A 27,547-nucleotide genomic window follows, 5' to 3' on the forward strand; every position below is an offset into this window, starting at 1 on the left:
GAGACCCTCTGGCTCAGTGACTCCCCCAAGTCCCAAGTCTCCAGGTAGGAACTAAGAACCTATCTCCCCCTACACACCATGTGCAGTGTCTAGGGAGGTAGGGGCGGGGGATCCCCTGAAGACGTGGAGATGGGGACAAGACGTGGCCCTGGTGCTGTAGGCCACCTCCAGACACCTACAAGTCCACCCCCCACCCTAGAACTACTGGAGAGAAATCCCAAGAGGCAGTGCTCCTCTACCATCCCATAAAAGATCCAGTGGGTTGACTTCCAGCTCAGGGAGAGGGGCACTGGTGCCTAACCTCACTGGTCCTTCTCCCAGGGTCCCCTGTAGAGGGCCACATCCATAAATTTTCTTATGGAACTCTCCCAAGTCCTCTTGCCCAACTTCATTTGCTTCTCTCAACAACCTCATCTGCATTTTCTATTTCTATATGATACAGACTCTATATTGCTATATCTCTGTATATACTTTCCCCTAACTCTGTCCATCTCTACCCCATCCCCTCTTGTCTCTAAGAACCACCCTTGCACCCCAAGTTCCCCTTTCTGTGTTTCTGCCCTCCCCCCGATCTCTGAATGCCTTCGCCTGTATAAAGAATTGGACTCTCTCCCCTGGTGTCTGTACTGTGTACACACATCCCTCTGAGAAGCACAAGGAGACGACACGCGCATTGTAACCTTCGCACTGTCTCGGTGGCGACATAAAGGAAGCTGTGAATCACAAGCTCTGCCTCTTTCTGGCTTCACCCTCTTTCTCCAACCTGGGCACCTTCTGCCCTTCCTGTAGCCTTAACATTCCCTTCCCTGCTCCAGCCTACCCCAGTGCTCATTGCCTGGTTCACTGTGGCCTCCTTAGGGAAAGGGTTGCTACCGAAAGAACCCCCACCCAGGGGATGGAGATCTGTTCTTCACACTAAGCCCAGGATGTCAGAGACAGAGGGAGCTATGGATTGGTGACTTTTGCACTTGGAGAAGTGGGGTGTTGACAGGCAGAAGCTGAGGTCCTGAGTCTGTGGCTTTCCCCCTCTTCTGGGTGCCCAGTCCCCTTCCCTCACCTGATACCCAAGCCCACCACTTATATTTTCTGGTGAGGTATTATTTGGTAGTGGGAGGAAAGAGAGGCAGAGAGGGGAAGTTGAAACCTCTGCTGTTCTGTCCCTCCCTTCCTACCTTAGTGAGAAAAGAGTGAGGTAGAGGGTCTGCTGTGCCCCCTCCACCAGGCACTCTTCTCAGGCTAGCGCAAGCCCTGACCCTTCCCAGGTCTGCCCAGCTGCCTCTTGGTCTTCAACCCCAGAATAGAACCTGTGGCAGGTCACCTGTGCATTGGCCTGGAGCTGGAGAGTGACGCTTAGCATCTTTGGGAACTCTTGGTTCCTAGGAGTTCCTTAGAGATCAGACCTCTCCGCAGGGAAACAGAAGCCAGGCCAAGGGGTGTGCACCAGTTAGGGAATAGCAGGCAGGGCTGTGGATGATGCATGCCTCTGGTCTAATAAACTGGGTTTCAACCACCTCCTCTTCAGTGTCATTCTTCTCTTATTTGAATACTATTTAGGCCTTCCCACTAAGTGCCTAGAGCTGAGTTTGGCTTGGGACCAATTAGAGGAGGAGTAAGGAAGTTTGTGCAGAGAGACCTGGTGGTCCTGGGAATGGGACAGGCTGACCATATCACCAGGAATGGGTTGAACCACTGGGCAGGGAAGGAGGGAGGGGGTCAAAGTCAACAAAGATCCCCAAAAGAAGTCTAGCTCAGAGATTTCTTTGGAGAGGGTACAGGGTCAAAATTCAAAATAAAATCAGGAAGGTTATGTTGAAGGTCAGGGACAAAGTTGGGTTGAAGTTCTAGCGTGAGGTAGTTATTGATGCACTTTATCTGTGGAATGAGACCCAGGGTATGAACCAGAGATGTGGATTATAGGCTTTGGCTTTACTGCTAACTTGTTGGTTGACATTTGCTAAGTCATTTACACTCTTGAGTTCAGTTTTCCTGTTTGTAAAATGGAATAAACAATGTGTTCTCTTAAGACCCCCATGGGCTTTTTGCAGTAAGAGAAGGATAGTAAAAACAAAGGGCTCTGAAAAGTTAAGTGCACTGCACCAAGATGCCGCAGAAGCTGTTACTCCATCACCCTCGTCATCAAGAGCGTTGGGACCGAGGCTGTGGTCCACCTTCTCCAGGTCCTTGTCTTCCTCCGTCGGCCTGGGGGCGCCCGCTCACAAGGCCTCTCTACCCCAGAGCTCGTCTCTATGGTTTTCCCTCCCAGACCGTGAAGGCTGGAGGGAGTGGTCAGCATGCCTTTTCCGCTAGTCTCCCCCCGCCTCGAGCCCACACTCTCGCTGCCTTGAGCCTCCCGGGCCGGCCGGCCGGGAGGACAGGCGGGCGCGCGGGGGGCGCACTGGGGGCGGGGGGAGTTCCGGTTCCGGTTCTTTGTGCAGCTGCGGCAGCGGCTCCGGGGAAGATGGCGGCTCGGGCGGGTTTCCAGTCTGTGGCTCCAAGCGGCGGCACTGGGGCCTCTGGAGGGGCGGGCACGGCAGCTGCCTTGGGCCCGGGCGGGACTCCGGGGCCTCCCGTGCGAATGGGCCCGGCGCCGGGTCAAGGTCTATACCGCTCCCCGATGCCCGGAGCGGCCTATCCGGTGAGTGGGGGCAGGAGGAGGGGCGCGAAGGCCGGGGGCGGGGCCGAGCGGGGGTATTGGGAGTGACAGGGCTGGGGGAAGAAGTTGGCGGGACTCCCCTGCGAGGGGTTGGGACTCCGAGATAGCATCCACCTGCTCCTGGGGTATTGTTTGTGTGGGGAGTCAGGGTATAGAATGAGGAGAAGTGGAGCCAAGGGTGGGAATGTGAAGGCTGAGGCGCAAAAGGGCTTGGGCTGCTACAGTGCCCAGAAGGACACAGAAGGTGTAGCTGGCAAATTGAGGTCAGCTTTTAAAACAGTAGCTGGCAGGACTATCTGAATAAACGTGGGACTAGAGAAGATGCCCAATGTGTCAGATACAAAATAGACTGGGGAGATTTAGTATAATCGGGCTGCTCTTAGCTTTTGGACAGTTATCTTCTATGGAGTCACGACTGGAGCAGAGGAAGCTGCAGTTATCTATATTTCAGAGAGGCATTGGGCTTTTCTATTGTGCATCCCATCCCTGTCTAGCCTTGTTTCATTTAAAGTATGCAGGCATCTCCCACCTTCTCTTTCTTACTGGGGTTAGTAGAGGAAGTCATGGTCTCTCTGGTCCTCTCCCCTCCACAGAGACCAGGTATACTGCCAGGCAGCCGAATGACACCTCAGGGACCTTCCATGGGACCCCCTGGCTATGGGGGGAACCCTTCAGTCCGGCCTGGCCTGGCCCAATCAGGGATGGACCAGTCCCGCAAGAGACCTGCGCCTCAGCAGATCCAGCAGGTCCAGCAGCAGGCGGTCCAGAATCGAAACCACAAGTAAGATGATCTGGGGGAGGGTAGAGGGAGGGAGGAGGGGGAGCCTGTGTGGACCGAGGTGGTGGGAGTACCTGAACTAAGAAATGGTGGTGCTGTCAGCAGGTGCTCATTCTTGAGAATGCTTCCTGTTGGTTGTGGTTGGGAGTGGGGAGTAGGGGGGATTGTCTTTAATTTGAGAGAAGCATTGTAGTCCCTTCACGTTACTATAAATGGGGGTGCTGACAGCCTGTCTTCGTGTTCTGGGTAGTTCCATCCCAACCTGATAACAGAATTTATTTCAAACAGTGCAAAGAAAAAGAAGATGGCTGACAAAATTCTACCTCAGAGGGTGAGTCCAGGCTGTAGGTTTTCGTGAGGGTGTGAGTTTGAGAAAAGGGATGGTCAGCTCTAGATCCCAATGATATCTTTGTGTTTCTAAGATTCGTGAACTGGTCCCAGAATCCCAGGCCTATATGGATCTCTTGGCTTTTGAAAGGAAACTGGACCAGACTATCATGAGGAAACGGCTAGATATCCAGGAGGCCTTGAAACGTCCCATCAAGGTAACACAGAAGGCAGAGAGCCAAAGGAGAGGACTTGGGAACCCTCAACAAGCTTAGGATGAGAAATCAAAGGCACAGCACAGTTCTCCTTGGCATTTAAATTACATCTCTCTCTTCCGCCTACAACTGGGAATTACATTAGCATGAGAACAGAACAGCCAAGGGGGAGGGGCTTTGGATACCTCTTGCATTAGAAGTATACCCTGTCTGTTTTTGCTGTTAACTGTTCTGCCACCTTGGGAACTTGGCACCTTGCATGAGTTTGTCCACGGCATCCCCATGTATTGACTTGCACCCAGGCCAATGGCTTGTACTCCTCTTCTAGATGAACTCTCCATCCACCCACCCCAGGGACTGGGTAGACAATAAGCCAGTCTGATAGGAGTAATTTGGGGTTTGGGGACACCCTTGTCTTCAATATCAAACCACTGAAGCCCCACCTTCAATCCTGTTTCTGCCTTTCTCAGCAAAAACGGAAGCTGCGAATTTTCATTTCTAACACTTTCAATCCGGCTAAGTCAGATGCTGAGGATGGGGAAGGGACAGTGGCTTCCTGGGAACTTCGGGTAGAAGGACGGCTCCTGGAGGATGTGAGTTCAAGGCCCACCGTGATCGGCATCTAGGGTGGGAGGTGCTGGAACAAGCAGTATTGTCTGGTTGACAGGGAGCCTGAATGGTGCTCACAGCTCCTGCTGGGAACATCAGGGGAGGGTCACTATGTTCCCTGCCCTAAAAGACAATGCTTCTTTATGTCTGGCTCCCACAACTTCCCATACCCTCACTGTGGTATCATATTGGGAACCTATTGTCCAGGGATTTGATTTGTTTACCTTCCTCCTGATGCTGCTGACCATTGGACTTAGCAGTATCTACAGATTATTCAGTTAGGGTTTTCTTTCTTTTTTTTAAATCAAGTGAGTTTTCACTTAGCATTTGAGGCCATGCTTTCCTCTTTGAGGTCCTTGATTCCCACTGTGGCATCTCCATCTTCCTAACTTTCACTGGTGACATCTCAAAGTTTAAGTGAGATTTCCCTGACAGGCTCTTTGTTGCTTCATGGGGAGCATCAGCTGACATGTGTTAGCCCCCAAACTTCCCACCCCAGAAGCTCCTTAGGGAAGCTCACCTTTCATTCCCTTAACACTCTCTGGCTATTGTTACCTGTTCACAGGTAAGCTAATTTGAATGCCATTTTTGCAGGAGAATCAAGGCAGTGTCAGAGTGCCCTTCTTCCCTCTATAGGTCCAGTCTATCTGCTGGTGGTATCATTCCATCAAAATAAAGCTGTTTTTGTCCTGGCTGCTTATTGCCTGTGATTCCTTTCACTCTAGTGTCAGATTTTCTTCTGTGCAGACTCCCTTTGTTAGGTGCAGTGGTTTGGCTTCACTTGCCTCATTTCCCAAAGGAAATGGTTGGGCAGGTAAATGACTACACACTACAGGCTGCTTTTTCAGGGTTGTGTTGCTGTCATGACTTGTTCAGACCCACAGACACCTACCTTGCCATCTCCTGAAAGATATTCAGAAGATATTTCTGAGTTTTTTCCATTGCTGTTGTGGGTTCTCTTTTAATGGGACTTTGTCATGGGGAATTTCTCCTGGCCTTTTCTAACGACCTCTCCTCTCTCCTCTAGTCAGCCTTGTCCAAATATGATGCCACCAAACAAAAAAGGAAGTTCTCTTCCTTTTTCAAGTCCTTGGTGATTGAACTGGACAAAGACCTCTATGGGCCAGACAACCATTTGGTGGAAGTGAGTAGTTCTGTCCTCTGGGCTTTGACTGTGTGACTGGAAAATGTTGGACTTGGGAGCTAAACTTGAATGTTTAGGGAGAGGGGGAGTTATAAATAAAGGTTTACCCCAGGTGTACCCTGCTGTCATCACAGTTTGCACATTGACCTCCAGGTGGCACTAGTTGTTTAGTTCTGGTACTGTTGGGACCTAAGAATTCTTGCAGTCTGACTTGTCCCACCTTTTTTAATGTTACTATTCTGGTTGCTGCCCCCACTCTCAAAGGAAATTCTAATGAAGGCCTCATACCTGCCAGGCCATTTCTGCATCTTGCTTATTAATAATGGTGAGATTAGTCATCCATACACCATTCATACTTTTTTCTAGTAGCAGGAACTGTAATTAAAGGGGTTAACTGATAGGGTTCTTGTCCTTGCCAAAGTTACCTTTATAAATCTGGAACTTCCTTTTGTTCCCTGCTCTGTTTAGATTTGCATTTCACATAATCAAAAATCCTTTATTATAATGCCTGATAACACAGTGTTTTGAAGACCATGTTAGCAACCGTATTCTTTGGGATACTGTCAAAACCAGAATGAGACAGTCCAGCACTCTAAATGAACTTAACCTGCTCCTTTCTTTGCCAGTGTAGCTGTAGCCCCTTAACCTCAACCACTAAGAGACATGGGAAGGTCTTTACCATCTAATAAGGGAAGTAAGTCATAGAATAAATAGAAACTTGTCAATATCTTTAACTTTATAATGGTAGGACATAGTGGCTAAAAATGTGGACTGTAGAATCAGACAGACGGGATCTCAAATCGCAGCTTCACTACTTATTGGCTGTTTGACCTTTGGCAGATTAATTTACTCTTCTAAGCATTAGTTTTCTCACCTGTAAAATAGGTTTAATCATGCCTATCTTGTATATATGTTGTGGGAATTAAATGAGACAATCCAAGGAAATGTCTTAGAATATGCTCACACATACTAGGTACATTATTTTACTCTGCACATGTGTGTTACCCATTTTGTGGATAAAATTATCACTGGAAATTCAGGCTAATCTAAATGTGACCCCAAACAGAATTAAAAGGTTAATCTACATAAACTTTATTTATTACAGATAGTAATCACAATCTACATAAACTTTATTTATTACAGATAGTAATCACAAAGCCATATGCAATTTTTAAAAATGTCTCATGCCATTGTTCTTCTCCAGTAGCCTCACTAATTAAATTTGAATATCAGTCATTACAGAAGCTCTTCCCTCCCACCCCAGCTCTTCCTCTGGGAGAGCACCCCCTGACATCTTCCTCTCTGTAGTGGCACAGGACCGCCACTACCCAGGAGACGGATGGCTTCCAGGTGAAGCGACCAGGAGATGTGAATGTACGGTGTACTGTCCTACTGATGCTGGATTACCAGGTATTCCATAATGAGGTTGGGGATCCAGCTTTCACAGCCATATCCCATCAGCAGTCTGACATTTAAAGGTTTAAGTCTAAGTTGCAGGTTATTTGCCACCAACAATAAGTTCCCTGAATATAGGGATAGGGTCTTAGTCATCCCTGAGCTCTTCCTAGTGTTTTGCTGCCCCAGAGAAAGCACTGCATTAATGCTGTTGAGTGTATGGCCACATTAAACACCTCGAAACACACAGAGACCCAGGTCACTGGCTTCATTTCTATTCTTTGGTTCTGTTGCAGCCTCCCCAGTTTAAATTAGACCCTCGTCTGGCTCGGCTCCTGGGCATCCACACCCAGACCCGTCCAGTGATCATCCAAGCACTGTGGCAATATATTAAGACACATAAGCTCCAGGACCCTCATGAGCGGGAGTTTGTCATCTGTGACAAGTACCTCCAGCAGGTAGGAAAAGGACCTGCTCTTCTGCTACAGTCTGCTGGAGCCCTAGTTGTGCTCAGAATGGCATCTACTTAGCTGCTGCTCCTCTTTCCCACAGATCTTTGAGTCTCAACGTATGAAGTTTTCAGAGATCCCCCAACGGCTCCATGCCTTGCTTATGCCACCGGAGCCCATCATCATTAACCACGTCATCAGGTAAGCTTGTGTATGGGAGTCAGTGGTGTGCTACAGCTGGCTTGTACCAGCTTGCACAAGGCAATGTCAGATTGTTAGGAATTTAGCAAGCAGATTGTTAAATGCAGCCATTATTTAAAATTAAATTATATACACTTAACAAGTGTTTTTTTAAAATGAGGGTACTATCTATCTATCTATCTATCTATCTATCTATCTATCTATCTATATATATATACTTGAGAACTCATTATTTCTAACTGCCTTATTATTCCTAAAAACACTTATATAATATCTAATATCTTACATATTATAAATGCTAATATTTGTGTTTTTGATGTCTACTATGTCTGTTTGGTGAAATACGACACAGGTTTCCCCTGCTGTCTGAAAGTAGAACATTTCTATGAAAGCTTTCATAAGCTGAAATGCATTAAACAAAGAAGCAATTTATATGGAAAATTTTTTGAGTGTTCCTAGACCCAAAAAATAACATCTCAGTCTTTTCTGATACCTTGGGACACATCTTGCTTATGGATGCACAAAATTGATCAAGATAAAGCACAGGTGCTCACAGACACAGTTCAAAACCCTGGTGGCTTGAGGTTGGGATGCTGAGGGTGGTTTCTGGGGAAGGAGCCAGGCAGGGCTGCTCTTGCTGCTGGGGTGCATGCTTCCTCTCTAATGGCTCACTGCAGAACAAATGCTGAATGCTATTTGCACTTTTTACTTTTTGTTTATAAAAGTGAAAATCCTCTTCAGATTTCTTTTAGTTAGGAAAAACATGCTAATGTAGGTCTTTCATAAAAGTGAAGTGGCATAAGGCAGACTTTCAGAAAGTGGGGGATACCTTCTAATGACTGCACATCTCTTCTCAACTTCTTGATCAGTGATGTGATGTTGGCAACTTGAAGTCAACCATATTGGGAATATTTAAACCACAGAAATTGGCAAATGCTACAAATCAGGGCTTTTTTCCTCATTTGGATAACAAGTTGTTACACATTTGCCAGCTCATCACTGATGGGCTCTCATCTTTCTCTGGATGGCAGGACATTCCAGTCTGAGATTCTAACTCCATCATCTCTGTCCACTTATTTGTTCAGAAAATGGATGAGCAAGGCATTTCTAGGCAGATAGGAAGTGAAGAAAGGCACTTGTCAAAGCAGCATGTCTTTGGTTAGATAGAGTCCTTTGCCTTTTTTCCCTTACTTCATATTAATTCCAGTAAAGGCCTTTTTTTCTTTAGACCTTGAACCATCACTCAGCCATTAGTAACCCCTACAACCCATACATTGGATCAGTAGAAGCTAGTCTGTACTGCATTCTTATGCTTACAGTTAGGTCATTTTTTACTTTATTTTGTGTGGTGTGTGTTTTACTTGAATTTATTTTCAGGGTCAGTTTTAATTTAACAGGGAGAAAGATACACAAGATACTGTAGTATCCTTTGGGAAGGGAGAAACATACTTTCACTGTGTATCTTTTGTACCATTTGAGTTTTTACTATTGACTTTTAAAAAAGCAACTTTATTGAGGGTTATATATAATAGGTTGCACCATTTAAAGTAGTTTGATGACTTTTGACAAACATATACACCACATAGCTAGAACTTTCATATCACACCCCAGGTTTTCTTGTGCCCATTTACAGTCAACCCCTTTCTCTTAATTCTTGAGCCATCTTTTTGACCCGGTGTAATTAGGTCTTGGTGGAAAAGGCCTTTACTGGACCCTTTGGTTTCCTCCCCAGTGTTGATCCAAATGATCAGAAGAAGACTGCTTGTTATGACATTGATGTGGAAGTGGATGATACCTTGAAGACCCAGATGAATTCTTTTCTGCTGTCTACTGCCAGCCAACAGGAGATCGCTACTTTAGACAACAAGGTAAGGGCCTCTGCCCTTGGCAGTCTGGGTGCCACCAGCCCTCTATCACAGCTCCTAGGCTGCCTTCTGATTTTTGATGTTCATTCAAAGCATATTGATACCTAGTAGATGCCAGGCGCTGTGCTTCGTGGTGGTTGGAGCCAGACGCATGTAAATTCTGATTCTGGCTATACCTTTTGATAGCTCTGAGCCTTAGTTTCTGATCTGTGACAGACCATGATACCTATTTTTATAAGGTTGTTAGGATTAAATGAGACTGTATGTAAAGACATGACATTGTGTCTGGCACATAAAACAAATGGTAACTGCTGTTGCTGTTATTGTCAGGTACAGTCCATGCACGTAAAGCCAGCAATGCTCTGGGCACACTGGAGAACAGGGAGGCTTCCCTGGAAGAGTTGATGCCCCAACTAAATCTTGAAGGACACAGTAGGAGTTAATAAAAGGGGAGAAAGATAGTGGTGCCTACAGGTCTGGGAGGCAGAGGACATTCCAGAAAGAGGGAGCAGGGTATGTAAAGGTCCAAAAATGAGGAAGAGAGCCTGGCATGTTCAAGAAGTACAAGCTATTTAGTGTGCTAGATACAGGTCAGGGTGCCAGGGATGGGAAATTTGGGGAAAGGACACTGGGTAGGGAAGCAGGAGCCTAGTCTTGAAGAAGCTTTGGTGCAGGGAAGCTGTTAAACTTCATCCTGAAGATCGGAGGGACTGATGCTGTTTACATTTAAAATGATCACTGACAGGAAAGCAGAGAGTGAATTGTAAGAGGTGCAGATCTGGAGACAGGAAGCCCAGTTAGGCCAGTGCAGTAATGCATATGGGATGTGTTGAGGGCCTAAAATTAACAGTACTGACAGCAAGAATGGAAATAAATAGGTTTGAGAGGTGTCAGAGTGGAATTGAAGGGATTTGGACATCGTTTGGATGGGGATGGTGGTGTGCGGCAGAGGGGGAAGGAGGCATTGTGATGACGCCCAGGTTTTTAGGATGGGTGCATAGTAGTATTCATACTGGGAACAGGAGGAGAAGCAAGTGCTGGGGGAAAGAAAGGTGGTGAATTTAGTGCTGGAGAATTGAAGGGGCCTTCAGGTGCCAAGCAGTTGGAGTTTAGAAAATGGACTATGGTCTTCAGATTGGGGGGCTTGTTACCCTGTCAGTGGTAGTAGAAAACACACAAGTAGATGTATGGTCAGGAGGAATATGGAAAATGAGAAAAGGGCAGGAACAGAACCCACAGACCGTAACTTTTGAGACCTTCCTTTTATACCACTTCTTTTCTACCTTAGCATGTTTTTGGACCCACTCGGGATTAAGTATTCACCACGCAGCCTTACCCACAGTGGACACTGTGGAGACTGAAAGGAAAACTTCCCTCATGTCAGGTATATAGACATTGGACACATTACCTGCTGAAAGAACGTTGAGTCCCTGAGCAGCTGGGGCACTGGACAGTAGTGCCACCTCCGGGCAGCACCCGGACCTAGGTTGGGAGTGGTATCTGGAGATGTGTCTGCCATTTAATTTTGCATTCCTCTAGTTTGAAAATGTTCTGAGCTTCCTTCTTCCTTTCAGATTCATGAGACTATAGAAACTATCAATCAGCTGAAGACCCAGCGGGAGTTCATGCTGAGCTTTGCCAGAGATCCTCAGGGTTTCATCAATGATTGGCTTCAGTCCCAGTGCCGGGACCTCAAGGTACAGAACCTCGGAAAGGTGCAGAGGGACTTAGGTTGGGGGGCACACATTGGCTTTATTTCTGCTGCATCTGGTAGAAGAGCCAAAGAGGGAAGTGAGGGACCAGTTTCTTTAGCACCTTCTAGAGTCCCTTTTACAATTAAGTGGGGAAATGGCAGAACCATCAGGTGTTTACCTAGTACTTACCCTGTGTGGTCATTGTGCACCATACTGTAGGAGATGCAGAGTAGGAACTTGATCTCTGCTTTCAAAGTATCATGCATTTTGTTCAGAGAAACTAGGTTTGTATGATTTGTTTGTTATTTTAATTTGAAGATCTAATTGGCTTTATTCAACAGTTCATGAATTGGGCAACATCCCTTCTAGTAAACAGGCAGGCACTCTGAAGAGCTATACAGAATGGAAGATTTTTATGGGTAGAAGGAGGGTGGGGCAAGGAAGTTAATAGCAAAAGAAAAGAATGTCTCAGGCCAGGTCGTTTTTTTGGATGAAGGACATGGGCTAATATGATTTAAAAGTAGTAAAACATGTAAAATGTTAACAGAAATCATCAGAACCAATATGGTAATTGAAAGAAGGGAGACGAATTAGGCTAGAACAGCTGGGGAACTTGGGGTTTGAGGTATTTCCCGGCAAAGGGAGCACCGTAAGCTCAGGCAGGAAGGTAGGTATGAGCACAGAATGAGTGCAATGTGCCTTCAGTTCTCACCTATCATGTGACTGACTACAATAACAGTGGCAGAGCAGAGGAGCAAGGAACGGGGGGTGCCAGGTAGGACCCCAAGTGAGGCAGTGTAAAATGACCTCTTAATATCAGGGTGTGACTCTGGGTGTTGTATCAGTAGTTGCTAGGGCTGCTGTAGTAAAGCACCATAAACTGGGTGGCTTAAACAAAAGACGTGTATTGTTTCACAGCTCTGGATGCTAGAAGCCTGAAGTCAAGGTGTCAGCAGGGGTTGGTTCCTTCTGAGGGCTGTGAGGGAGAATGTTTCCTGCCTCTCTCCTACCTTGTGATAGTCTTAGACATTTCTTGGTTTGCAGAGGGTGCTTTCCACGTGTCTTCACATCATCTTCCCTCTGTTCATGTCTGTCTTTGTGTCCCAAGTTTCCCCTTTTTATAAGGATACCGGTCATAATGGATTAGACCCACCCTAATGACCTCATCTTAACTAGATCATCTGCAGAGATCCTATTTCCAAATAAGGTCACATGCACAGGTACTGAGGGGTTAGGATTTTGACATTTTTGCAGGGGATACAATTCAATCCATAATAGCTGTGAAGGAAGGAAACAAGTTTGTTCTCTTCCTCAGACCATGACTGATGTGGTGGGTAACCCAGAAGAAGAGCGCCGAGCTGAGTTCTACTTCCAGCCTTGGGCTCAGGAGGCTGTGTGCCGATACTTTTACTCCAAGGTAGGTTCCTGGGGTGCACGAGGAAAGTGACCAAAGGCGAGGGTCTGCACCCCATGATGTGGGTCAGTGGTGTCACGTATCCACTTCTGCTTTGTCTCATCTTCCATTCCCTCCACTATTTTCTCCCTAGGTGCAGCAGAGACGACAAGAATTAGAGCAAGCCCTGGGGATCCGAAATACATAGGGCCTCTTCCACAGCCGATCTGGCTGCACCGATTCTTTATCTGGGCCCTGTGCCGTCTGCCTCTCAGCACCGGCCTTGGTCTTGCTTGGGGCCTTCCAGGGGATGCTGCCGGTTCAAGGACAACACCAGAATGAAGAGGGTCTCACAAGACACCTATTACCCTCTTCTCCCACCCCATCCCCTTTTACCCCCAGCTTCCCTTCGCCCTACTAGGCTCCCATGTGCCTCTACCCTCCCCTGGTCTACACAGGACCTCTAGATAGTGTTAGAGAGAGAACCTATAGGGGTAATCAGTGCATTGAGTGGATTGGGCCGAAGGCCACGTGGTCTTCAAGGGGACTGGTTACACTGATCCTGCCCTTCAGAGACCAAGGAGTTGGAAGCTTTAGCCCCTTTTCTGTGACTCAGGCCTGGGGGCACTGTATAAGCTAGTTGATCTTGGCTCTTGTAATAGCAGAATCCAATTTCCTTCCTTCCCTCCACAAGTTTGGAGCAAACTCTCCCTTCACTTGTTGCCCTCTAGCACTAAAGGAACCCTGGCTCTTGGGCTCCACTGACCCTCAGGTCAGCCCGTAGCCCTCTGCATTGGCCTGCTGTTTCAGTATTTCTCTTACTCCCTGGTAGGGGGTCCACATCAGTATTGGAGTTGGTTCTTTAACTGTTGCTCCCTTCCAGCACACTCCTTGTAGCTGCTCTTTTTAGGATTCCCTCCTGTCCTAATGCACAGCACTGGGGTGGGATGATCTTGCATATCCCTGTCAGAGCCCCAGGGACCTGGGGTGCTGTCACTGCCAGCAGAGGCTGTTCCTTCCTGCTGTTGCCTGGAGGTGTGACTACTCATTCACTCCACCCTGCTCCCAAATCCCTTCATGGAGAATCAGGCCTAAAATCAAATGGGTAAAAGCCCTGGGCCTTCCCTTTCTTCCTGTCCCTTGTCTACCCATTGGACACCCACTGGTGATTTCAGGGCACTGAGGAGTAAATGCGCCTAGGGCTGGAGAATAGCTCTGAGTTGGGTTGTGACTCTTTATTCCCTGCCTCACAGGATGTGACTCCCTAGCCCCTGCCCTAAAGCTTCAGACCCCTCAGGTAGCAGCAGGACCTCGTGATCTAGGCCCCTTGGAACCGAGATGATTTTGCATCTTAACCAGGAGAGCCTCAGATTCTTCCTCCAGGTTGTATCACCCCCAAGTTAGCATATCCCAGACTCGCAGACTCAACACAGCAGGGTGGGAGACAGCCGGGCAGAGAGAGCAATTCTGTTCAGCATGGGCTCTAAGCCCACAAAACTGACAAAAGCCCCTGCTTCCCCACCCCACCTCAGGCTCCTGCGAGCACATTCCCCCAGCCCCGTCTCCCTGCCTGGGGACTCTGCAGAATTTTCTCCCCATCTTCCCCTTGCCATTATTCCAGCCCCTCTCTTGAAAGGTTCTCCCCACAGTGACACTGGACAGCCTCTCCTTGGGGCTGGAACTGTGAGAAGGAAGCTCAGCAATCCTGCAGTGTCCCTGTTCAAGATAACTGTTTTTATTAATTTTTTTTTTCATGGACCAAAATTTTTTTTTGTATTGTCACCAATGTCACCCCATTTTAATAAAACAATCTTCTGAAGGATGGGTTATCCTACCTACTGAGGGAGTGCTCTTCCTAGAGCTATTTCTCCTCCAGTACCATTAGCCATGCTCATGGTGTTTGTTCATTTTAGTTGATAAACATTTATTGAGTACCTGCTGTATACCAGCTCAGAGTAGGCTCTGGGGATACGGTGGAAACAGTTTATTTCTTGTGGCCCTCAGGTTCTCACCTTCGAGCTCGCTCAGTCAGCCTGAGGTCCAAGCAGGCCAGGTGCTGGTGGGGATTATGGCCTTGGTCACCAGGTCTCCAGCCTTGCCCCCAGTTCAGTAGCAGTGCCATCTTCTCCTTTGGCCTTCTAAGCTCCCCAGGGAGTACCTGCTGGCTCAAGTGCCTAGTTCTTAGGGACCTGTGATCCCTCAGGCTTGATGTACCTGAGTGTCTGGAGGATTACCACTTCTCAGGGCTCTTCTAGATATGTGCCAGTGTCTGCACAGCTGGCGACATATGTGTTCTCTGTGCCTGTCATTTAAGGTTGTGCTTTCACAGCCCTGAGTCTGGTTTCAGTTCTTAAGACCAGCATGGAAGTGCTGTGTTTTCATCCTCATACATAGACAACTAACCCCTTGTGGGCAGAGTTGGGAAGGCTACTCAGGATTGATATTCTCATTAGCAGAAGCATGAAATTCTGCAGTTATCATAATGTGCCAGCTTCCCACCTGGCAGCTTATTACTTTCCTTTGCGCCATTAACTAGCTTGGCTGTACCCAAGAAGGGAGTCAGCACAATAGGAAAAGTGCAGCCACATTTCAGAGTGGTAGTTAAAAAATTACCCTTTACCGTGGATGGAACTCAAGTGCTGCCTGTACAGTCACACCTGCCAAGGATACAACCACTGTTCCTAGGCTAAAACATGGGGTTTATCAAACTTGAGCAGGGAAAACAGTGTGTGGGGTGATAACCTGGAGTGCAAAAAATTTGTTGTCAAGGACATTGAAATGGCATCTGTTTTTACCCAGGCTAATTACAAGTGTAGTGAATGGCTGATGAACCATTATAAATTTCAAGCAAATAATCTACAGTTTGCTCTTGGGAAAAGAGCGCTGGTGTACAGATAAAAGCCTGTGACAAGCCAATTGTGAATCTGCACACTCTTTATTCCTATAAAAATGAATAAATTCGTTGTCTCCACACTACTTAAAATTATGGTAGGGGCAAAATGAGTGATAGAAGCATTTAGGCAAAAACAAAGGGGTTGTTTAATGCATAAACATCCTTTCTTTGGGGTTCTTATCATGTGACAGGAACAGAAGCATTGTTTCTGCCATCCATCATCAGTGCTCCCAGCTGGCAGCCTGGCACTGGTGCCTTTGTCCCATTGCCAGTGCAATAACCAAACAATCTGTGGGAGGCTGGCTCTGTAGTAGGTGCAACTTTGCTCCTAAGGGAAACAATCTACTGATTTTGTGTAAATTATCCTGTGGGAACTCCCATGGGCCATGGGAGGAGAATATGGTGGGCTTTTCCTGGGCAGCCCCTAGAACTTAGCCATTTCTCCCTAGTCCTGACCTCGTGCCCACTTACCCTTACCCAGTGGTTGTACACAGACTCCCTCTGGCCCAGTACTTATCACTGCCTGCCAGCCAGCAGTGGCCCAGGGGAATGGAAACACCCACATAGCAGTCCACCAAGCCAGGAGGTCAGCACATGAGCATGCAGTGGTGTCTGCCCTCTAGGCCAAGGTGCACAGATGGCTGGAAGGTTAGAAGCCTTTGCCCCCACTCTTAAGACGAGCCTAGAAACCAAAGCTTCCCGACTTCATAAACAGATGGCTGTGGGCAAGGTATAGCCATGAGCTACTGAAAATGTGCTCCATTCAACCCCCTTCCTCCCAAATCAGACCCACACTAAATCTCAATTACAGGATCTGAGACCACAAAGCTCCACAGAGTTCATAGCTGCCCCAGGTCCTGCTTCCCTTCTCCCTCAGGCTTCTGCAAACTAGCCAGTAACGTGAAGGACCCCCAGTATGGTGGCTTGGAAACTCAAGAACTGAAGGAAGCTCAAAACCTCTCAAGGACAGTGAACACTCTGGCTACCTCCTTTCCTCTCCTGTCCCCCTCTTAAGCCCAGAGTCTGCAAAAGGAGAGCTGTGGGCCACCTGGCATCAGAGCTGCTAATGTTGACCCTCCCCTCCCCCGCTGGAAGACATTCAGGTGGGGATCCTCTGTGTGAGGAGAGGCCCACTGGTGGGGAGTCCCCGAGATGATCACTGGGTAACCAAGACCATCTTGTCTCTTGGGGCTTCTGGGGTCTCTAATTCTTGGGCTGGGTTGCCCCCAAAGCAGGCCCTGACCTTTTATATGGTCATCTTTAAAAGTGGGCCCACACCCACTCACTTCACTCACCCACAGCCCTGCAGAGTGGAGCTAGTATGGGACCAGTGACATGTGGTCCTTGTTACTGCTAGAGGACAAACCTATAGAGAAGTTCCTGGGTCCTGGGAGGATACGTAGGGCAATTCCTTCCTTGCAAAAGCAAGCATTCCTGTATCTGCTAACAGGCTGAATAGTTTATTCCAGAGCAGGGGGACAGAAGGGAGTGAGGGGGGCCAGTCACTTCTTACCTGTTCTACTTCTTGGCAGACCTCAAAATGAAACCACTGTGGGAAGGGGGGCGATGCAGGAAATGGGGCTGGGGCCAAGGGAAGAAGCTTCAGCATGGTCAGCTGGCAAACCTGAGCCACAGTGGGGCCTGGTCTCTCTACCCTTTTCTCCCCTTTCCCTGGCTCTGCCAGACTCTCCCCCTGGGTGCCCGCCTCCCCACCCACCCCTGGAGGGCGGGGCTTGGCTGCACCCACATGTGGCGGAGTTATATGCTTCTAGCCGGCAGAGGAGCTGGGGAGTGTGGCACTGAGCTGGCTCAGGCATAGAAGCGGCACCATGGCTGGCAAGAAAGTCTGCATTGTAGGCTCCGGCAACTGGTAAGTGGCTCTGTCAAGAGGAGTTGGGAGGAGTGAGGGTTCACAGGGGCTTAGTGAGGGGGGCTTGGTGGGCAGGACGTAGACAGTGGGTAGGAAACACCCTCCGGTTTCTGTTCCACCCGTGGCTATCTTCTCCTGTGCCTACCACCGCAGGACAGATGATGCCCAGACCTCTCCTGGCCCTTGCCTGCACGGGCAGCTGCCCCCGTCACAGGAAGGGAGCCTCCAGAGAGCTCCCTGTTTGAAAAGCTGCTTAAGTGTGAGGTCACCCTTCTGCTAGGTCACTAGGGACACACGTCATGGGGGTGGGGCAACAAGGAAGGGGTGAGTAAGTAACTGGTGGGCTGCTGTGATATCCTGAGGTGGAGCATTGCCCCTCCCCTGCTACCGTTTGTCCTTACACCACTCTTGCATCTTCTGTGCTCCTCCTGCCAGGGGCTCAGCCATCGCCAAGATTGTGGGGGGCAATGCAGCCCAGCTGGCACGCTTTGACCCACGGGTGACCATGTGGGTGTTTGAGGAAGACATTGGGGGCAGAAAGCTGACAGAGATCATCAACACACAGCATGAGAATGTCAAATACCTGCCAGGGCACAAGCTGCCCCCCAATGTGGTGAGCCCAACACCCTGCAAAGAAGGGAAAGGGAAGTGGAGGGGTGCCTCCCACTGAGATAGGCCATTTCAGGTGAAGTTGGTTTGGAGCAGCGGCCAGGACAGGGAAACATCTCAGAGGGCTGCTCCAGGCATAGGTGCCCCGATGCACAGCCTTCAGAGTGCTCCCCTGGGCACTTCTTGGGCCTAGGAGAGCCTGAATGAACCCCTCCACCCACACACCTTATGGGCTCCCAGGCAGGAAAAGGAGGGGGAAAGCGTAAGGGTTGGTTCCCATGACAGCCAAAGACAGGTTCTCTGGTTCCTAGACTGGGGTCCAGGTAGTGCCTGCCTCAGGCTCCAATCCTGTTACTCATTCACTGGGTTGTTAGCAGACTTGCAGGCTGCTCCTTGGACTTAAGGTCTTTGGTCAAATCCATGTGGTTTGCTCCCCACCTGGAAAGGGGGAGAAGGGAAGATAGTAGGAAGACTGGGGATCTCCCTTCCCAGTTGGGGGCCCTAAGGAGCAGGGTGATGAAATCTTACTTGGCCTCTTCGTCTTTGCACTTCTCCCAAGTGCAGGCCTCCTTTGGCCTCCCTCACTGTCCCACAGCCAAGGGCTAGGAGAGTGCTGGGAGGAGGTTTCCAGGAATCCTCAGCCCAGGACAGCTGGAGATGCAAGGGGTTGGCTGGGGGAGGGAACAGAGTATCGTATTGCTCCAAGTTCAGCCCTTCCTTCTCCCCCACCAGCCTCTTTGGCTTCTAGATCTCCTGAATGGGGTTCCACAGGGGCTGGGAGAAGTCTGTCAGGCCATGAGCACTGGTCACTCCCGCAGGTGGCTGTCCCAGATGTGGTGCAGGCTGCAGTGGATGCTGACATCCTGATATTTGTGGTGCCTCATCAGTTCATTGGCAAGATCTGTGATCAGCTCAAGGGCCACCTGAAGGCAAACGCGATTGGCATATCTCTTATTAAGGTATTAGGGACACCTTCATATGGATGGGGGTGCAACTAACTTGTGAGGCCCAGGATGGGTGAAGTAAGGAGAACAGAAAATGACAGAAAGTAGGCCAAGAGTCTTCTGGAGAGAGGAGTTGGCTTCGGGGAGGCTTGAGAAACATGCTGGGGGCCGTTGGGAAGGAGAGGTTGGTTGGGGAGTAGATAAGAAATCGGTCTGGAGGCAGATGTCTTGGGGAGTTTAGGGGGTGTACAGGGATGCCTGGGGTTATCAGAAGGGGGCGGGTTTAATGAGTGGTGAAAGAAGGGTTGGTTTGGAGCAGTGGCCAGGACAGGACTTAGTCTGGGGTACTCAGGAGCAGGTTGTTCAGGGATGTGGAGAGGATACACTGCCTTGGAGAGGGAGGTCGGTGGAAGGCATGTGGAAGGAGAGTTTTCAGGTGGATTCATTTCACATGCTATCTACCCTCCTTACAGCAAGTTTTGGCTGGGTTGGAGTGGGGCAGGCCTTTGGGGATGGACAGTGATGGACAATAGATTTGAAAGAGGCAGGATTTCTGGTGGGAAGCCCTCACTAGGCATAAAAGGCACTCTGCCTGTACTCCATCCTGTGTACAGGGGGTAGATGAAGGCCCCGACGGGCTGAAGCTCATCTCTGAAGTGATTGGGGAGTGCCTTGGCATCCCCATGAGTGTGCTGATGGGGGCCAACATTGCCAATGAGGTGGCTGATGAGAAGTTCTGTGAGACAACCATCGGTGAGAACCCTATCACCACCCACATGCCCAATGCAGCTCATTTCATTCCCTCCCCACTCTCCCCCCAAACTCCGTTACCCATCATCTCCCCATAAGACAGGCAAAGAAAGAAGACCCAAGCATCAGAGGTTGGATACCCCCAGGGAAAGGGATGCAGGTCCTGCTCCGGGCAGGTGTGGGAAGAAGAGTCAAGAGACCCTCTTAAGGCCTTGCTTCCTCCCCACTTCAGGCTGCAAGGACCCAGCCCGGGGACAGCTTCTGAAAGAGCTAATGCAGACACCCAACTTCCGCATCACAGTGGTGCCAGAGGTGGACACAGTAGAGATCTGTGGAGCCTTAAAGGTAAAAGGGGCACAGAAGCAGCTGTGGGTAGGGAGAAGGTCCTGAAGGCGGGTCCAGCTTAGCTATACAAGGTCACTGGTACTCTAGGCTGTCATTCTTGGGCAGCTGTTCCCCTTTCCCTGCAAGTCCCATACACACAGGAAGAACTGCAGAAACAAGGCCAGGGTCATTCAAGCCTGCTGACTGGTCACCATCAGATACTGGATCCCCTTTGTCCTTTCTCCCTGTAGCCCCTTGTGGGCCATTCCTATTCCTGACTCCAGGGGGTGTCCCAGGGGGAAGAGGAGATGACCTGGGGGAGCACCCAGGTTAAGGGCACACTCAGATAGATTTGATGACCAGAACTCTGGATCCTGGACAGAACTGTGGGCATCAGAGACAGAGAAGGGAACCGTCATGGATGGGAGGGCTAGCTGGAGAGAAGACTGAAAAGGAAGTGTGCTCAGGGATGGAGTATGGGGCAGAGTTGGGGAGCAGGATGTTAAGCACAGGCTAAAAAAAGGGGGTACGGCAAATGGGAAAACCAAGAGGTGGAAATAGTTGAGAAGCCCACCCACTAGACGTTGCTTATTCAGTGGGTGAGTCATGGGTGATGGAGCATGAGGCATGTGCTGAGGGCCCCAAGTGGGGCCTACAGGAGGGGCTCCTTTCTCACCCATGGCCTCCACTCTGCCATAGAATGTAGTGGCTGTGGGAGCTGGCTTCTGTGACGGCCTGGGCTTTGGCGACAACACCAAGGCGGCTGTGATCCGACTGGGGCTCATGGAGATGATTGCCTTTGCCAAGCTATTCTGCAGTGGCCCTGTGTCCTCTGCCACCTTCTTGGAAAGCTGCGGGGTTGCTGACCTTATCACTACCTGCTATGGAGGGCGGAACCGCAAGGTGGCTGAGGCCTTTGCCCGCACAGGAAAGGTGCGTTACGGGGAGAATGGAGAGTGGAGGGTGGGCCCTGTAGGTGTCAAGGTAGAGGAACCTGGCTTGAGGCATCTCTTGAGTACAAACATTAGTATTATTGTGAACCTTTCCAGCCACCTTTCCTCCTATAACCCCACCTCCCATCTGAGCCCCAGACTCTGCACGGCACACTGACGGCCCTCCTCTCCCACTTCCATCCACCCATCCTGTTTTCACAGTCCATTGAGCAGCTGGAGAAAGAGATGCTGAATGGGCAGAAGCTGCAGGGGCCCCAGACAGCCCGGGAGCTACACAGCATCCTCCAGCGGAAGGGCCTGGTGGACAAGTAAGTGTCTACTGCGGCCAGAAGTGCTCTTCCTGCTCATCACCTGTCTGGACCCCCTCAGTCTGAGAAGCAGGCAGAGGGAAGTGTCATCTTATGTTTACGAAGAGATGAGAGCTTGGAAAGAGTCTGGTTTTCCCATTGTCCCCAGCTCATTTGAGGTCTTGGAACTCCTTCCAGTCTCATGCCCTTTTTATCACATTGCTTTGACCCTTCTCTGTAGCCTCCCTTATCTCCAGAAATGGAGTTGCCTTGTCCTTCTTCAGATGGGGGGCTTTCTCTCTCTCCTCTGGGAGGGGCAGAACCAAGCCCCAGTGTTGCTTGTCCTTTCCTCCTTGTCTGTCCTCTGCTCTGGGAGCTGGAGCTCTGGGGCAGTAGGATTAAGCTCTGACTGTCCCACCTCTCCATCACCCCTAGTCTGAGCTGCTCCCCCAAGGGCAACTCCTTCTGCCCCCTGAATCCTGTTCTAGGTGCCGAGGTGTGAGAAGGATGGTCTCTGCTTTAGGGTGCTCCTTTTCAGGGAGCACAAAGTGGGATGATGGACTGATCAGAGCAGAGCTCTGTGTGTCTGAGAAAGACTCCTCACATAAGAGAGTGTAAGGGAGGTTCAGGTCAGTTCATGGCTGGTCAGGATAAAGCCTCCTGGTAAAGGAAGCAACCTGGGCAAGAGGATGGGAAGAAGGAAACTGGCATTTGTTGAGCATCTTCACATAATATGTAATCAGTTCTTCACTGTTTTGCTATATTGGCCCCTATCTTACAGATGATGATTACTGAGACTCAGAAAGGTTAAGTGGGTAGCCCCAAAATTCAAGCCAAGGAATCATGTAGGCAAGTTCAGTATGATACAGAGCAGAGCAATGAACAACCTAACCCTAAAACCCAGGGCTAGGAAGTTCAAATTCTCAGCAATTGTAAACTGAGAATCAGAGTCTGCCTGAGCTCAGAGGTGGCAGTAGGGGAACAGAGGGTTAGGAGGTGGTTGGGGTGTGGGGGGTAGGGAATCTAGTAGGAGGCTAAGCTGGGTCTCTCCTTCCCCATTCTAGGTTTCCTTTGTTCATGGCTGTGTACAGAGTATGCTATGAGAGTCAGCCAGTGAGTGAATTCATCCGTTGCCTGCAGAATCATCCAGAACATATATGAGCAGGGCTGGGGCCCAGGCCAGGTAGCTTCTCTACTCCACTTGAGACCGGCAGAAGCTTGGGGTGCCTAGCCACTAGGCTCTCCAAGACGCCCCACAAAGTAGCCTCTTCTCAACTTTCCACTGGAGGGCAGGAGGCTGTGGGGCCCATCTGCCTGCCTGGAGATCCTGAACCACCAAGCAGCCTAGAGCCTCTAGCTACCACATCTCACCAGAAAGAGAGTTGCCTTGCCCCTTCCAGATGCAGCGTTTCCTCCCCATCTTCTGGGAGGGGTAGAATCAAGCCCCAGTGTTGCCTGCTTTGGATGTGTGTGATGGGGGGAGGAGAAAGAGGGGAGGGAGGGGGTGGCAAGGCAAGGGCTGCCCACTGCTGCCTCACACAGACCAGGAATCATGTCCCCAAGCCCAGTTAAGTGGCTGAACAAGTATCTCAGCCACAAGAGGGATGAGGCAAGTCTGCCAGAGAGGGCTCTGGGCTTTTGAGCTGACATAGGCCCCAGGAACCTTCCCTTTTGCTTTGACATCTGCCAGGCCCCACACAGCATCAATGGATCTCGGTGTTTGTTAACAAAATACAAAGATCTCAAACAACCCCCTTCTAGCTTCTCCTAGCAACATCTGCGTCCTCAGAAACCTCTGGTTGTCCCCTTTCCTCCTCCCCCAGGCTGCCCTGGCACCACAGTTGCTGCCATGCTGGCATCTCTGGCTCTGGAGTTTGTCATTCTCCCCAGGGACTTTCTGGTTCCTAGTTCTTTGCCAGCTCCTCCCTCCCATGCATGACCTTTCCAAGCCTTCCCTTTCCCTCCCTGCCAGCACCCTCTTTGGGAGCAGGAACTTATTCTGCTGACAAAGCTACACCTTTTCATCGCAGGCTCAGATCACTCAGCTCCCTGTGACCTTTGTGTTTGCCCTGCCTCCCTTCTCAGGAGCTCTATGGAGGGGGAGGTGTCAACTGGGTCCCTCCTGCTGCCATCTCTCCAGGACATCGTTGGCTACATCCCTTTCCTGCTTCCAAACCCTGTACCTATTTCTCAACTGCCCCTGGAGCAACCAGGGCAACTAACCAGCACCTGTATCTGGAGGCCAGGGAACCAGGGTGGCCCCGAGGCTCTTCAGGGGTAGGGAAGGGTGAGCAGGTTCCCAGGTTGGGTCTTGACATTCCAAGGCCAGCTCCCCTTTGTCATGTGAAAGCTTTCTCATTTGATATTAACTGTATCAGCACCTCAGGCGCTGGGAAACTCAAGGAGGAGGAAAAAATTAAAACAATTCTAACCCTGGGGTAAGGGAAGAATGGGAGGGGAGGACGGGAAGGAGTGTGCTTTGCACTGGCCTGACTCCAAGATGGGGTGGCAGCCGGAGAATGTCACAGTTCAGCAGCCTGGGTCCCTGGCTATAAATAGTCCCCGAGGGCTGACAGGCTCTTGCCATGTCCAGCAGGGAGTCTCAGCTTCCTGTGTGGCAGCCCCTGGCACACTGGCTCTGGCCAGCATTACCTTAACCCTTCCTTACTCCCAGGCAAGCGAGGTAGACAGGCTCCTCTCAGTCTTAGCCCTTGAGAATTCTTAAAGGGCAGAGCTGCCTGCATCAGGCAGCGGGGGTGAGGGGCACAGACATCCCAGATGTGGCTGGGCCCAGGTCAGGGCACTGACTAAATCCACAACCGCCTCCCCTGGAGGTCAAAGGGGGGCGCCAGCAAAACAGCTCCCTTTCCTGAGCTGCAACCTTGTTGGATAGTCAAACACCTTTGCCCACTTTTGTTCGCACCACAGCGAATGGCTTCTGAGTCAGGCCTGCTTGTTTACTCAATAAAGCGTGTTTTTTCCAGAAACGAGTTGGGAAGGGCACTTCAGTGCATATGGCAGTGCGTATGCTGTGCTGTACGACCGCAGGTTTATGTTTTCACTCACACCGTAGGAGAAATGGAGGAAGAAAATAAATCCCTCCTCAATAATAACCAGCCACTCCGGGGCCCTAGCAGGAGTGGGTGTCCGCGAGGTCCTGCATCCCACAAAGGGCACCACCTCCCAGCCCCTTCCCGGCGCGTTTTGGGGGAATTTACCAAGTCGCCGGCAAGTGCGGAGGGCGCACACGCAGAAACGCTACGGTTTCGTCCCTCGTGCCCACTCCGTAGTCACGGCCAAACCTGCCGCATCCTCGGCGGTCCAGACCTCGAGGTGCGGGTGGGCTCCTACCTGAACTCGGCCGAAGCCTGGCCAGGGGATGAGCGCAGCTCTAGGGGGCGCGCGGCTTACTCCACGAGAGTCTACTTAGCTTCCGGAGACGTCACTGGGCCGTAGGCTGGGGATTGGCTGACTCTGAGTCGGAAATAACTTTTCTAGCGTGACGGTATATACTAGAAGTTCTGGTTCCAGGTCACAAAAGACCCTCTCTCAACGGAGAGTGACTACAACTCCCATAATCCAACGGGCCTCTGCGGGAGAAAGGATCGTCTGAGGATGCGTAGTAAGGGTGATTCGAAGGCGGCCTCCCCCGGAGCCCAGGTCCGCGCGTGGCCCCGCCCCAGTGGGCGGAGCTGTGCTGTGCGGGGCGCGCGGGGTGCTCTCTAGCGCTAGGAGACCAATCCTGGAAAGTAATCGCGGCGGGTGGGTGGGAGGAAAGGTGACTCTCCGCACCAATAGAGCCCCAGTAACAGGCCGCTGCCCTCACGTGTCTGGTCCTGGGTGCTGCCTCTCGCCGCGCTAAGAAGTTGCGCAGGCTGTGGCCGCCAGACGCTGCCTTCGGAGGCCTCGGTCGGACGCGAGGGAGCTGCAGCATCCAGGTACGCGTTCGCTAGGGCCCAGTTGGGCCCGCCTGTCCGCTGCAACATGCCGACTTGGGCCGGCCTTTGCTCAAGGCATCCTCCCGTGCCCCTCTTCAGGCTTCGGTGTCCTTGAGGTCACCGGCGAAGCCTGCGTCATGGACCGTGAGCCGCGGTCTGCACTGCTCCCAGCCCAGCAAGCTCTTTGGATCCGTAGGTTGTTGTCAAACTGACTCCAGCCGGGCGTCTTGGCGCTTTACGCTCTGTTTCTCGTTAACTTTAACCCATCTTTGCCGTACAGCCCTCAGCGCTCTGATGTGTGGCTTTCCCGGGCACCCTACATGCTTGTCGATTAGAACAGCTCCATTCCTTTGCTGCTTTTAACTCCTGGAATGCTCTCCTACAACTCTACTAGTATAAATCCTGCCCATCTTTCGAAAAAGCGCCTTCCCTTCACCCCAGCCTCCTGCCCTTGTGCTAACTTTTCTTGAGCCCCCATCTCTTCTCTGAACTCTTAACAATGCCTCTTCTCTTCTGGTCACCGCCTTTTTCTACTCGAACAGAATTTGAAACACATAGCTTATCCCCATTAGACCACAAGCTCTTTTGAGACAGAAGCCATGTTCTCTTCTCTGCGGCCTTCATAGCATGGATAAAAGGTAGACAGATGAAAGAGTAAATCCAAGCGTATGTGGATGGACCCACTGAGAGAATGAGTTCTCCAGAGGAGAAACTAGAACCTTGAGATCCTCTAATGTTTAGGGGGCAGAAAAAGAAGAGCCACAGAACCTTTGCAGATTGTACTGTCCGGCGTTTTTTATAATGGTTCCTCTCACTCTTCTGTTGTCCTGAAGCCTTTAGTCAACCCTCACCCCACAACAGACCCAGCTTTGAGCTTTATTGAGAAAATGGTGTTCCTCGGATGAGAGGTTCTGCTAACTTCAAAAGTTTCCTTCCATCTCCAAGGTTAATCCTTCTACCTTGGCTTCTAATTTCATCTTATCCTGGGCCTTCCTGGATCTTACTACATCCCACCACCTCACTTCTTTTATCTTCAGTTTAGCCACTAGTTTCTTCCCTTCTAAAACATATTCAAACCTTCCTTATCAATAAGCAAAACAAAACTAGAATTTCCTTGATTTTGTTACCTTCTCTAGCTGCTATCCTATTATTCCCATACCCTTTAACAAGCACATCACAGGAATATCGATTCTTATCTTTGGGGTGAGAGGGTTATGATCCTTTAAAAATCTTTGTGTCCCAGAAAAGTGCACAGGCACATGAACCTTGTGAGTGGAGTTCATGGACCTGCTGGGGCCTTGACTAAGAATCTGTTTTTACTTAATGCCTGTTCCAATTCATTCCACAAAATGGACTTCTACATTAGGTTTACCAGTGACCTAGTCACCCGTTCCCATCCAGGGAGCCCATCTGACCAGTCTTCATTGCAGTTAACTTTGCAGTAGTCATTCCCAATGTTCATTTTCGCCCAACACACTTGAAAGATATAGCACAGCTCTATCAGTGGCAGTGACTTGATACAGCAGTGAATTTTTTTTTCCACCAAACCCAAGGGGAATTGGACTTTGGATTTTTTCTTGTGAGCTCTTATTTGCTCTTGATACATATGTTCAAAACTATAGGCGATTATAATCCAGTACTATCATTATATATTTTTATTAAGGTATCATTGATATACATTCTTAGGAAGGTTTCACATGAAAAACAATGTGGTTACAACATTCACCCATATTATCGAGTCACCCCTCCCATACCCCATTGCAGTCAGTCACTGTCCATCAGTGTAAGATGCCACAGAGTCACTACTTGTCTTCTCTGAGCTACACTGTCTTCCCCATGATGCCCCCCACACCATGTGTACTAATATAATACCCCTCAATCCCCTTCTCACTCCCTCACCGCTCCCTCTTGGTAACTGCTAGTCCGTTATTGGAGTTTGTGAGTCCCGCAGTGATTTTTTAACCAGGAAGTGGGGGGAGGGCTAGTTAAATGAAAAAGCACCCCCAGACATTATTGCTGTTTCCTACCTGCCTTCTTTGTTTTCCTGCTTCAAATTGGCACTCCCTTGGCCTCTCTCTGTTCTTACCTTCTGCTTTGGTGTCATTCACTACTTTGATCTCTATCTGTAACCTAGCCTCTCTCCTGGGATCGGTCCAGATTTGAATATCCATCTGCTTGGTAGACATCCTCACATGAATGTGATGTTGAACATCTTACTTTTAAATGTCCAAAATCCAGCTCATGATCTTTACTGAC

At 49.8% G+C, this 27,547-nt stretch overlaps 2 protein-coding genes and 1 long non-coding RNA gene across 5 annotated transcripts; 2 read left to right on the plus strand and 1 right to left on the minus strand.

Annotated features, from left to right (window-relative positions):
* The first annotated feature begins 2,253 nt into the window (after positions 1-2,253).
* SMARCD1 (SWI/SNF related, matrix associated, actin dependent regulator of chromatin, subfamily d, member 1) lies at positions 2,254-14,542 on the plus strand. Of its 3 annotated transcripts, XM_036890603.2 has the most exons (13): positions 2,255-2,635; positions 3,247-3,434; positions 3,720-3,762; positions 3,854-3,976; positions 4,444-4,566; positions 5,610-5,726; positions 7,035-7,136; positions 7,418-7,579; positions 7,674-7,771; positions 9,504-9,639; positions 11,211-11,333; positions 12,646-12,747; positions 12,878-14,542. In XM_036890603.2, exons 1-13 carry the CDS (start codon positions 2,459-2,461, stop codon positions 12,929-12,931), a joined length of 1,548 nt encoding a protein of 515 aa, XP_036746498.1. In that variant the 5' UTR covers positions 2,255-2,458; the 3' UTR covers positions 12,932-14,542. The 3 variants fall into 3 exon arrangements, 2 of the variants coding, with proteins under 2 accessions (XP_036746510.1, XP_036746498.1); XR_005025979.2 differs by lacking the exons at positions 12,646-12,747; positions 12,878-14,542 and adding an exon at positions 10,925-11,020 and having other exon boundaries at positions 2,254-2,635; XM_036890615.2 differs by lacking the exon at positions 4,444-4,566 and having other exon boundaries at positions 2,254-2,635.
* On the minus strand, positions 11,722-25,291 carry LOC118915188 (uncharacterized). The gene is made up of 2 exons (XR_005025992.2): positions 24,705-25,291; positions 11,722-12,873 (listed from the first exon to the last, which is right to left on the minus strand). It is a non-coding gene; the product is annotated as an uncharacterized LOC118915188 (long non-coding RNA).
* GPD1 (glycerol-3-phosphate dehydrogenase 1) lies at positions 17,175-24,340 on the plus strand. The gene is made up of 8 exons (XM_036890663.2): positions 17,175-17,486; positions 17,922-18,099; positions 18,914-19,054; positions 19,654-19,792; positions 20,022-20,134; positions 20,813-21,046; positions 21,268-21,374; positions 22,418-24,340. Exons 1-8 carry the CDS (start codon positions 17,446-17,448, stop codon positions 22,512-22,514), a joined length of 1,050 nt encoding a protein of 349 aa, XP_036746558.1. The 5' UTR covers positions 17,175-17,445; the 3' UTR covers positions 22,515-24,340.
* Positions 25,292-27,547: the final 2,256 nt, after the last annotated feature.

Source organism: Manis pentadactyla, chromosome 10, assembly GCF_030020395.1.
Source record: "Manis pentadactyla isolate mManPen7 chromosome 10, mManPen7.hap1, whole genome shotgun sequence".
Taxonomy (NCBI): Eukaryota; Metazoa; Chordata; class Mammalia; order Pholidota; family Manidae; genus Manis; species Manis pentadactyla.

Coding starts and splice junctions, on each gene's coding strand:
- SMARCD1 (XM_036890603.2), top strand. CDS start 2,459: ATGGCGGCTCGGGCGGGTTTCCAGTCTGTGGCTCCAAGCGGCGGCACT. Junction 7,580..7,673: donor GTGACAAGTACCTCCAGCAG/GTAGGAAAAGGA, acceptor TCTTTCCCACAG/ATCTTTGAGTCTCAACGTAT. Junction 7,772..9,503: donor ATCATTAACCACGTCATCAG/GTAAGCTTGTGT, acceptor TTTCCTCCCCAG/TGTTGATCCAAATGATCAGA.
- GPD1 (XM_036890663.2), top strand. CDS start 17,446: ATGGCTGGCAAGAAAGTCTGCATTGTAGGCTCCGGCAACTG. Junction 20,135..20,812: donor AGATCTGTGGAGCCTTAAAG/GTAAAAGGGGCA, acceptor ACTCTGCCATAG/AATGTAGTGGCTGTGGGAGC. Junction 21,375..22,417: donor CGGAAGGGCCTGGTGGACAA/GTAAGTGTCTAC, acceptor TCCCCATTCTAG/GTTTCCTTTGTTCATGGCTG.